This window comes from Erinaceus europaeus, chromosome X (assembly GCF_950295315.1).
Source record: "Erinaceus europaeus chromosome X, mEriEur2.1, whole genome shotgun sequence".
Lineage (NCBI taxonomy): Eukaryota > Metazoa > Chordata > Mammalia > Eulipotyphla > Erinaceidae > Erinaceus > Erinaceus europaeus.
Window position 1 is genome coordinate 113,422,838 of NC_080185.1, and position 12,710 is coordinate 113,435,547.

Consider the following 12,710-nt stretch of genomic DNA (forward strand, 5'->3'; position numbering starts at 1 on the left):
ACATTATGAACAAAATATATACATACACATAAACTTAATATATCATATTATGTGTAATATATAATATAGCTGGTATAATATATAATATACACATAGATAACACACATAGACACTTAAATGAATCATATGTTGGTATGAAATTTATTGATGAGGAAGAGAACTGTAAGCACTACTACACTAGTCAATGCTAAAATCTCCCTATTAGGTTCTGTCTACATTTTGGTTCTTGGCTGGTAAAGTTGCCAAGGTGAAATGCAGAATCTCTATGACATGACTATGAACTCACTTGTGTTTGGACACCAGTAGATCCATCTGGTTAAGACTACCTGGCCTCAGTGGTGACTGTCTGAGATGCCAATCCGGATGCGACACCAGAGTAGGTGTTTCTCCTCTTGGCTTATTTGTACTAGTGCAGTGGTCTTACATTGCCTCTTTTTGTCCTACTTTTGTAGACTTTGCACTGTCCCCATTCCCACCAGGTAAGTAAACACCCAGAGGATGAAGAAGCCCCCTGCATCCCTTTACCGAAATGGGTTCTACCTTCCTAGACCTACACACCATCCTCTTGTCTTCTTTACAGTTAAGAACTGAACCATGAATCTTGTGTTCTACTCCTCAGACACATTTCTCTCCATTAACATTTTTCTATAAATATGTTATAATATAATTGGTGGATGGTGAACCTTTTTTAAAAATTTTATTATTGGAGAGAGACAGAAATGAGTAGGAATGAGTAGGTAGAGAGGGAAAGAGAGAGAGGTACCTGCAGCCCTGCTTCACCACTTATGAAGCTTTCCCCCTTTAGGGGACCAGGGGCTTGAATCTGGGTGCTTGAGCTCTGTAATGTGTATACTTAACCAGGTGTACCACCAACTGCTCCATCCTCTTTCTTCTCTCTCCCCCCTCCCTCCCTCCCCTCTCTCTCTTTCCCTTTTGATGGTGAACCTTAAGAGTAGAAGTGTGAGGGGGTTGGTGGGGTGGCACACCTGGTTGAGTGCACATTACAATGCTCAAGGACCCAGGTTTGAGCTCTCAGTCCCCACCTACAGGGGAAAAGCTTTGTAAGTGGCGAAGCAGTGTTGCAGGTGTCTTTCTGTCTCTCTCCTTCACTATCTCCCCTACTCTGTCAATTTCTGACGGTTTCTATCCAATAAATAAATAATTTAAAAAAGAGTAGAAGTGTGAGAACTATTCACAAAACTAGATTATACAATTTCTTTGTGAATTAGTCTGTGAATAACCTTAAGCCATCAAAAAGGAAAAATAGATTTATGGTAAACTTTAAACATATTATATGAGACTATTTTAAATCAGATGGTTTCTTTCTTCAGTGCTCTGATATCTTTCCCATGTTTCTCATAGCTCTGGCAACACGCCAGAATACTCAGCAAGAAGGCAAAAATCTTTCAGGTCTGCTTAAGTTTAGAACAAAAGTTAAGTTTTAATTTCAGTTATAGCTAAATTTCTTGCCTAACAATCTTTACTCCTTTATAAGCATGATCATTATATACTTCATCATATTCCAGATGGCATCAAATGAGAACAAATTCTTAGAGAGCTAAACCTGATCTTATGGTTTCTGCTAAATACAGAGAATCCTAGAATCTAAACTTGAAAGAAGCCAAGCATTCACCTTATTATTCCTCCCAGCACTTAGTCAAATCTTTTCTTCCATTTCAATCCTTGAATCTAAGTAACCTGGTCGGATAATTTAGAAGGTAAAGGTACTATGGATTTGACATTTGACCTTATCAGAATCTCAAACATTTTTAAAGGGTTTGAAGAATATTTTTCATCTCAGTTGTTCTCTGCAGCTCTTGTGTCTTGAAAAACACAAATCAGCCTTATAAATTAAATTATAACTTCAATTCTCTCCACTTTGCTGTACATGAAACAGCAGTACAACTTTGTGACTGTAGAAGGAAGAAGCCTTCCATTACCTTTCATATTCTTGAACATCCTATTCTTTCTTTATTTGTATCTGGCCAGCAAAACTAGGGAAAATATAGGCTGTGCAGAGACTTTGCACACACAGAAATTATGCCAATTTCTTAAATTATAATCAACTTTAGGACAACAGTATAAATCTTCATCTTTCAAAGGAGATTACCTATCAAGCTAAAGATGGTGTGCATTATATGTTTACAAATGGCAGTTCAAGTAGCTCCCTACCTGATACCAATATAGTTTGAAAAGAAAAGCTATTATTTTACATATGATGGATATGGATAAAATAAACTCTTCTCCAAATTATAACTATAAAAATGTCAACGAACATTTATAATACTGTAAGCTTTTAAGGATTTCAGCTCTAAATAAAATGATCTGACTCATGTGGACAGGGATTTTGGCAGAACTGGGATTGTCTAATATGATGACACTGATTAAAAACATTCTAAATCATGATGTATCTATGCTTACATCATTGCCAAAATGAGTCATCTGTGTAGGATATATTCTTTTTTGCCAGAGATGTTACACACTGTCTTGGCTAGAAAGAAACACACAATCACATCCCATTATGGTGAACTCTGAGTTTATTCAAATTCTTTCCTGTTCTGGAATATTGTCAGGTTAATACTGCTTGACTCAACATGATCTTAAAATTTTCCATCCTAAATGAACTGCCATTTTGGCATTTGGCTGGATCTGGTATAGTCTGCCTGGTATCACACTGAGAATGCTCAGTATGCTAAAAATCCATAATGCTAACCACGTTATAGACCTACTGTTGTCATTCTTAGATGGCTTCCTTTAGAAATGAGACTAAATACTATAAAATCTTACTTAATACTGTATTTAAATGTTGAATTAAAGAAGTCTTACTTGAATCTACTTAGTTTAAACATGGCCATTATATGTTATAGAGGCAAATTTTAAAAGTGGACAGTTTATTGACTCACAGCGAAAAACCCCTTAGCATTGCAGTTCTTAGGCATCTGAAATATTTATTGGCATTTTAGTATGGGTCATCCAAAACCCAGAAGTAAACATTGGTCCTGAATGCAATATTTACAGATGTGCTCTTACTGATATTTCACCAACAATCAAACTCTAAGAATGAAGGGTTTATCTGAGAAACACCAAAGAAAACCATCCTAAATCCAAGCACGGTTGACTTTATGAACACTGTAAACACTACTACATGGTGCAAAGTATTTATTGCAAGGGGACCTTAGATGCTGAAATATGTAGCTTCCTTTCATGTTGTGACTAGGTAATTTGAGATCTCTTTGAGCTGAAAATGTACAGAAAGGTTGCACACTGATTGTCAGCAGGGTAAACTGTCATCAGATCAATGCATGTAACATTCCTCACAAATTACAAACAAGGGTGTACTGAGCACCTGCAGTGCTTGATCTTTTTCACTACAAATACCAGTTTTTTCTGAATTGAACTCCAATGTAAAGGTCAGTGATATTTGGTCCCTGAGGAATTGTGGCACTATTATTTCTGGATTTTTTTTAAAGACACTCCCTTGTCTAAGGGCATCTTTCCCTGCACCAGTACCATCTGTTATATTTCTATTTGTGTTAACTTTCAAGTGAAACTATGAAGATAATTTTTAAGAATTTTAAAATAATGTGACATTTGACTTAATATAACATTAGGAAGCACTGGATATTTGGAGGCCAAGAGATAGTTCATTGGGTGGAATGTACACTTCATTGTGTATGAGGACTGGGCCACCACATGGAGACATCATGAAATGGAGAAACTTCGTAAGCAGTGGAGTAGTGCTATGGTACCTTTCCTCTCTTTCCCTCTCTCTCACCTTCTCTCTGGAGAAGAGAAAAAGAAAGCCCACCAGAATTGAATCTGACAGACAGGAAGCCCTGGTGACAGTAATCAAACAGGCATATTGAATATTTAATTTCAGTTTACCTAGTGAAAGTGATTATTAGTGAAATTAATTTAGGAAGTTTTGAATATCATCTTATCCTACTTAAAATTAAGATGCTCTAAATAATGGAATTTATTTTGTTTACTGCAATTATTTTTAGGAAGTTTTAAACATCTCAATATGCTTTGAATTTTCTGATAATCTGGAGTATTAAAAAAATACTGATGGTCCTTTTCCTAGCTCTGACATCCTTTTTCCTCACCTTAATGGCCTTACTGTCTTTCCTCAGTTCTCCACTCTTTCTTTAGTCTTGTTTATCTTTCTCCCACAAAACAATCACAACAAAAACCTCTGTAATCTTAAAATGAGAAAAAAGCAAATGTGTGACTAATCATGAGCAAAACATCTTAATTTAAATCTTGACTCAGGCCTCCCCGGAAGCTACTAATACCCAGTCCTACTCACTCTTCAGGGAACCGCCCTGTATTCCACAGTCGACCCACAACATCTTGGGGTTATTTTCGAGAGGCAGGTTATGCTGTCTTCTTTCTTAACAGATTGAATTCAGCAGGAAGTACAGCAGTTGCCTTCTCTGTTGTGTTCCACAGCGATGAGTAAATCGATCTGGTAAATTCTCGGTTTGCTCAGTCTCCACACAGTGCTCCACTTTTTCATAAAATCTCCTAGTACATGTTTATTACTAGGTCTAAATTCCCTCAGGCCACAGAGCATTGAGAGTAGCATGTAATTGTCGTTTTGCAGCCTCACCAAACCTGTTTATCATTGAATCCTATGCAGTTGAGATTTCCTGAGTTAATTCTTTTTCTTTCCTACTATCCCCAAATAGGGCACAAGGCATACTAATGAACTCAACTATAGTTATTTCTCAGTCAACGAAAAATGCCACTTCATTTGTCACATCAGTATCTTATTCCAAATAACATTTTAATTTTGCTAAATGAATTGATGAGGATTTGTCACAGAAAAAGGAGAAAACTAATTGCTGAGATCTTTGGCCTGAAAGCACCCTGCCATCAGACTTGCTGGGCATGCCATTTTCAATTCCAGCTGGACAGAGCTGCTGATGTTAGCTGGTGGCCACTATGGTTTTCTTTTGACCATTATCTGTATCAGGAAATACCTGCCTGAGAGAATATATGGAGTTCTCACACTTTCATTTTAAAACATTCTACTAAGTTCATAGCAAGGTCAGGGGAAAAGTTACTTTTCTACTTATAGCTCACTTCTTGCTTTCAAAGTTCTTGTACATTCATCATGTTCTTTTGTGTGAGGTTCATGTCCACTTTATCATAGTTTGGGGAAACTGAGGGTAGCAGACAATGTCAGTGCCCCACCCCCTGAGCCCTCCTTCCTATTTAAAATTATTGAGTTTACTAAAGGCTTCTTGCCACAAATACTGGGGGCTTGTACTAGCTGCAAGAGTGCACTTGGTCTTTCCTGGAAAGTGATAGAGAGTTAATGACCTGACTCTGAAGAGAGTCCTCAGTGCCTCTTACACAGAGTACAAAGGCCAGATGCTCTCTCCGTCACCCTTGAGCTATGTTCTGTGAGATCTCACTAACCTCTCCACTGACTTTGAGCCACAAGTGCCTAAAGCAGTAACTTGACTGTCACCATACAGTGAGTTGTCCTCCTTGCCTGTCTCATGCTCTTGTTTCTATACTGGGGCTTCTGGGGGCCATGTTGTGAATACATTACTTGTATTTTAATCCTTGCCTCGGGGTCTGCTTCTGGGGAAGCCCAACCTAAGATACTGGAGCACAAGGGTTACTGCTTGCTAAATGTCACAGAATCACTTAATGGAGATCATGGGCTGGAACCTAGGATTTTGGACCTCTGGCATCAGACAAGGGTGCTTCTTGCCCATGAACAGCACTTTTTAGAACTGATCCCAGGCCTTCTGGTCAAAAGGAAGACACTATAAACAAAACAAAGTCGTTAGAGTTACTCCTTGCCTAGTAGGAACCCAGTCACCACCCCCATTAGGAGGAAACAAAAAACCAAGGGCAATAGTTACCTAGCATGACGAAGGGAACTCCTAGGAAGGTGGAATTGTATTTCCCACCAGTGAGATTGATGATCCCGGCTGCTGTGAGGGTGGCCAGGGTTATGCTCACCAACCCAAGCAGGCCTAGCCAGGGTTTGCTGCGGACGCAGTCCTGCATAGAGCAGCAGAGGATGGCCATGGTGACCACCAGGATCAGGCTGGTGACCAGGTAGCGCTCTGACACACGGCTGGTCTTCTGGAAATCTTCCCTCAGTGAGGAGGACGTATAAGGGTATATTTTGACTTTGCTGTTGGATTTCTGGAATAGTCGGACAGTGTCACAGAAGCTAGATTCCCACCTCTCGGCCACCATGTCATTAAGACTGTTGATTGACTGCAAGTAGTAGGTAAGCTGGACAGCTTCTGCAGACTTCACTCGGTCCTTGCTGTGCACAGTGACACCTCCAAGCTGGTGCCCGTTGTACACTGCCCTCCCATCCTTTAAGTGAGTGATCGGGTACGTAATAGCAAAATTGGTCCGGTTGGTGGCCCGAGCATTCTTTAGCTCCTCCAGAACATGCACTATGTCATCCACAATGCAAGTCTTATCATTATTCAGGACACATATGTGAGCGAATGTGTAATTAAAACCAGGCCTTGGAACCTGGATCTTGGTCACAGCAGCATGCAACTAGGGGGAAAAATGAAAGTAAGACATTAACAAGCAGTAACATTAGTTTTGTGGGATCAAATATTTCTAAGGGTGGGGCTGGAGAGAGTCACACATTTTCTGAACTAAAAGGTTCAAAGTGAATGTTATATAACCTTACAACAGAAATATGGTAATAAAAATGTAATGCAACATTTGACTAGTGGTCCTCACAGTATGGTCCCTGAGAACTTGTCAGAATCCTCAGGCCCCACTTCAGAATCTCTGGGGTGTGGCCTAGGAATCTGGGTTTTCACAAGCCCCTCCCCTCCTGCACCCCAGGATTCAGCTATAGCTACAGTTGGAAGAATGCTGGGTTAAAGCAACAGCCTTACTTCTACATGACCTGATCTTTATTTGTGACTCAACTTGTCTATGAATGTTTAAAAATCATATATAGGGTTGTTGTTCAGCCTTCTTCTTGGAAAGATAATGTGAAAAGTGAACTAAGGTGTAAACCCAAATGCAGAGGGCTCTGCAGGCTCACCCTTCGTTGCCGATTTGTAGGGTAGTCAGGTGAGTTTCCTATCCAATTCAATTGCTCTGTGTTGTAAAATAGCAAGAGGTTCACCTTGAGAGCCCTCTGATTGATTAACTTTCCTTGTCTGCTTATATGGGAAGGGAGCTATACTTGTAAGAGCCTGACTGAGATGACCAGGGAATCATGCTAAAGAAGTCCAGTGGAGTTTATTCCACACACTTTGATCCAGACTCTAGGTTCTGTACATCTGTGATCAAAGTAGACATGGGCATATAAAACTCATATGACAACCCTTTCTACTTGTCAGGCACAGTTCTAGGGCCTTCATATAGATAAATTTATTTAATTCTTACAGCCAGCTATGGTCTCATTTTACAGATGAAGAAACTAAGATACAAGAGTCCAAGTCACTTGCCCAAGGTTGTGCACACAGTGAAAGAGAGCTGTGCTAGCTATATCAATTTGTCTGGTTCTAGAATTCATGTTCTTAGCCCCCTCTCTGTACACCTCTAGCTTGGAAATACCATCAGCTGAATGAAAACCCCTGCTGACAACCAATCCTGATTTTGTGCTATCACTGTTGACCCCCCCCCCCCAACCCATCACAACTGTTCAGGAAATACCTCTGTTGATAGGGCACCTCCCTTTCACACATGAGAGAGTTTAACCCTGGCATCACACGAGAGCACCAAAACGGAGATAAATGGAACATCATGGGGGTTGAGGGGGTAGGAAGGTGCTTTGGTCTGCCCCCTCCCCCAACTATAAAGCAAAACTGGACCAGGGACATGACTTAGCAGTATGGTGCATGTACAAGGTCCTGGGTTTGATCCTCTGTGCTACATTAAAAAAGAAATCACAACTGACGAATTCATTTATGTAGGAGTATGTAAAATCTGTAGTCTAAGGTGAGAAAATAAGGCCTTTTCTCTGTAAAATGTGACCAATCTGCAAAATGAGGTCAGTGGTAGACATGTTGAATGTTGAGTATAGAGAACATCTAGGATCCTGAAAGCAGGTCATTATTACTACATACCTGATGAATAGAGAACATGCCATACATGAAGGGAGCAAAATTTAACATTCAGAGATCCTTTACTTTGATTGTGTCATGATGACTTAAAACTTTCTGAATGTTTCCATGACCTCACAGTTTCTTTTAAAATTACTGTAGTTATTGCAATAAAAATATGTTGTTATGTTCTTTGAGACAAAATGGATGGAACTTAGCAAAATAAGTAAAGAGATGAAAGACAAAGACAAAGAGAAATAGAACCGAGACTTGCAAAACAGAAGCAAACAATCTCTTTTGGCCCTTCCTTTCCTTTCCTTTCCTTTCCTTTCCTTTCCTTTCCTTTCCTTTCCTTTCCTTTCCTTTCCTTTCCTTTCCTTTCCTTTCCTTTCCTTTCCTTTCCTTTCCTTTCCTTTCCTTTCCTTTCCTTTCCTTTCCTTTCCCTTCCCTTCCCTTCCCTTCCCTTCCCTTCCCTTCCCTTCCCTTCCCTTCCCTTCCCTTCCCTTCCCTTCCCTTCCCTTCCCTTCCCTTCCCTTCCCTTCCCTTCCCTTCCCTTCCCTTCCCTTCCCTTCCCTTCCCTTCCCTTCCCTTCCCTTCCCTTCCCTTCCCTTCCCTTCCCTTCCCTTCCCTTCCCTTCCCTTCCCTTCCCTTCCCTTCCCTTTTCCTTCCTTCCTTCCTTCCTTCCTTCCTCCCTCCCTCCCTCCCTCCCTTCCTTCCTTCCTTCCTTCCTTCCTTCCTTCCTTCCTTCCTTCCTTCCTTCCTTTTCTCTGTCTCTCTCTCTCTCTCTCACTGGAGCACTATTTAGCTCTGGTTTATGGTGGTGCAAAGATTAAACCTGAGACCTCAAAGCCTCAGACATGAGTCTGTTTGCATAATCATTGTGCTGTATCTCCCAACCTTAAAAAAAAAAAAAACAGTTTCTAAGATTTTTTTTGAGGACTATGGTGGTTGTCTTTGGGAGGTGGGGGGTGGGGTGGGGGGGACACAGAACTTTGGTGGTAGGTGGTGTGGTGTGGAACTATATTCTGCAAGCTTACAATCTTGTAACCCACTATTATCACAAATAATAAAGAAGACACATTTGCTATAGACTATTTTCTAAGACTTTTGTTGTGCATGTGCCAAGGAGAAAAAATATTGATTATAGTATTGAAAATATCTGAAGGACCCCAACTGTCAATGTCCAGAATATGAGTTACTATTACTAATTCTCAGTGCCTCTCCTTCATCTCCTCAGGAGTGCCAGCCCTCAGGTTGAGTAAACACTTCATAGTATTAGAACTGACTGGAAAATTTTGATATCTTACATATACACGTCTCCCAGATCCACCTAGGAGATTATTTTCACAAAATGCTAAATTTTTGTTTTGATGGTAAGCAAACGGTCTTTAGTGTTTTCTTTTAAACTGTGAGTGTGTTTGCATTCTTTCTTTTCTAAGCATGGTCCAATGAATTTTGACTAAAAGGATTCTTTTTTTATTTTTATATTTTATTTTATTTTTAAAAAATTTTTAAATTAATTTTACTTTTGAGAGAGATGTAGAGAGAGACACACACAGAGAAACACCAGAGCACTGCTCAGCTCTGGCTTATGGTAGAGCAGGGGATTGAACCTGGGACTTAAGAGCCTCAGGCATGAGAGTCTGTTTGCATAACCATTATGCTGTCTCCCCTGCCCTAAAAGGATTCTTAACTCCAAAAAGTTCCAAAATGTAATAGATTATTTTTCAAGAGAGAAGAACCAAGAGGAGTTTAAAGAGGTGAGAGAGTTTGGATAAGCGTTAAATGAAAAACTTTAAGGGAGAAATTCAGAATACTCTGGAAAAGGAGAGGTATTAAAAGCATGCATTTGTGTAATGTTTAGCACATTGTTTGTTCCCATGAACAGTCTCATAAATCTCCCTTAGAATGATTACTAAACATGTCAAGAAAAAAAGATTGCCAAATAAGATGGTGTTAAGTCACAGGCTGAACCCACTTACAGCAAGGACATATTTTCCATCTGTCCTCTAAGATGACCATGTCTTCCTGGATGGAAGCTGTAAACTATTTAGTCATCTGCCAACTGTAGATCTACTGCTCTGACCCCTGTGACCATAGACCCAAGAAATTGACACTTTTGCTAACTCCTGTGCTACCAGACATAGATAGGAAAAGTAAGAACTTCACTAAAGTATGAGAGGGAAGATTTCTGAACTCAATGCCAGAGTTGCAGTGAAATGCAGCTGCTTTGAATTTCTGATGGAGAGGTAGGTAGAGTATGTGTCACTCTTGTTTCTCAGTGGCAAAGAGATTCTGAGTGATGAGGCAACCAAAGAGGGGTGCTGGTTGAGGACACCCACCTGGTAGGGGGAATCTGAGATTTTGCAGTGGGAAAGAGGCAGAATAATGAGAGGCATGGGGTCAGGGGAAGGGATGGGATATGGAGTTCTGGTGGTGGGAATTGTGTGGAGTTGTACCCCTCTTATTCTATGGTATATATATATATATATATATATATATATATATATATCTTACTCTATGGTATATATATATAGAGAGAGAGAGAGAGGGGGGGGCATAGGGAAAAAGAATTGAGGCTCCCTTCTGTAACTGTTGAAACTACTTAGGTCTGATGTTTGTTTCTTATGACTACATATCAATACACATATACCCTGCCCATAGGCAGACATACTGCATCTGGTACCTGCACACCTGTGTATATAGGGTTTGAGAATGCCCTGATTTACCTTCCTAAAGGAGTACCACTCAGATCAGTAGAGACATTAGTAGATCTTCTTAGATTAGTAGATGTCCTTTACTCATATGTTCACAGGAGTAAAAAGTCAGAGAGTAAAGCTGTGTTTCCAAGAACCAATAAGATGGCAACCTTAATTCATACAAATTTATTATTGAGCTAAGTAATAAACTCTAGCTCAGAAAAGGAGAAAATTATAGATTCATATTCCTGGCCTTTAACCTAATCTGAATCTGTCATGTTAGTCAACATATAATCCATGTTTCTATAATTATGTATAGATTCTAGATTATTCACTCAACACATAATCAATAAGGATCATCAGTTCTACTTTTTTATCAATAATTGGATGACTTCCCTGAATTTTAGCATGCTTACACTTGCACTTGGAATTTTTCCTGAGAGACAAAGTCCGAAACAATGGGAAGACCCTAGCAGAAGACAACACTAATCTCTTTATACTAATAAAGCACAACCCAATGTCAGTCTTGATTACAACATTTTTAATTATTATATTTTATACCAAAGAGGTAAGAACTGAATATTACATTGAATATTATCCTACAGCCTTGAACATGCCATTTACATTGTTTGCCCCTTTGCTCTCCACACTTCAGGCTAAGAATGGCAGTAGTCTAGTAACTAGTCTGCTAAAGACAAGTACTTTACAGTTTTAAAATTTTATTCAGTACAAGACTGTGGAAATGGTTACATTATTATTCTCATTTTAAAGCTGGAGCAACTGAAGCTTAGAGAATGTCTTTCTTCTTTCCCACCCCACTTTGGTATTGCCAGGACCACCTCATTTCACCACTTTGAAGCAATCTCTCTCTCTCTCTCTCTCTCTCACACACACACACACACACAAAAAAAAAAAAACAAAACATTAGGGAGTTGGGCGGTAGCGCAGTGGGTTAAGAATGCATGGTGTGAAGCGCAAGGACCAGTGTAAGGATCCCGGTTCAAGCCCCTGGCTCCCCACTTGCAGGGAAGTCGCTTCACAGGCAGTGAAGCAGGTCTACAGGTGTCTATCTTTCTCTCCCCCTCTCTGTTTCCCCCTCCTCTCTCCATTTCTCTCTGTCCTATCTAACAACGACAACATCAATAACAACAATGAATAACTACAACAACAATAAAAAAACAAGGGCAACAAAAGGGAAAATAAATAAATATAAAATAGTAAAAAAACACTACCACCAGAGCTTCCCCCAGTGCTGTCATAGTGCTCCCCAAGTGGTGCTGGGGCTCTAATCTAGGCCACACACATGGCAAGGTAGTTGCGCTATTTCTCCAGCCTGAAAAACCGATCCAGGAGAAAACTGGTGATGCAGGTTTCTATATCAGGTCTAATACCACAGCAGGACCCTGAGCCCTAGATCAACATAACTTTAATAAGGAACATGAATAGGACTTGGGGAAGAATGAAAATTTGTCATCCTGATTAAAATGAACAGCCACAGGCATGAATGAGCTGTCAAACAGTCATATGTGGGGATTTGGGACCCAATAAGAGAGGTCAGAAATAACCGAAACAGTCAGATGAACTCTGGGGAAAGAGGATAGAGAGAGGGGTTGGGTTGGGGGCTTTCAGGTCCTGGTACATGACAATGGACCTAATTTGAGAGGTGAGAGTGTTTTACAGATACCTGTCATGATGAGAAATTGTACCCATGTGCCAACAACTGTACTGCAAACCACTGGCTTCCAACAAAAAATTTAAGAAAATGAACCAAATTAAAAATGTTATCTTCTGAAGGCAACAGTACATAACAATAGCAGTGATGAATGTACTGACTTTGAGTTTACTTACTTGCCTAGTCATCCATATAGACGCTGTAGTTGCCAAATAAAATTTCTCAAAGAAAGGCATACTAAGAGAAAGAATTATTGGGGTACAATGGTGCCCAGTAATTAAATGT

The 12,710-nt window shown here is 39.9% G+C and overlaps 1 protein-coding gene across 1 annotated transcript in view; it reads right to left on the bottom strand.

Moving 5' to 3' along the window:
• Positions 1 to 12,710, bottom strand: part of PTCHD1 (patched domain containing 1) — a 70,086-nt gene that overhangs the window by 11,699 nt on the left and 45,677 nt on the right. The window contains exon 4 of the mRNA XM_060182861.1: positions 5,883 to 6,543. Within this exon, the coding sequence (XP_060038844.1) occupies positions 5,883 to 6,543 (661 nt within the window). The remainder of the gene's footprint in view (positions 1 to 5,882; positions 6,544 to 12,710) is intronic.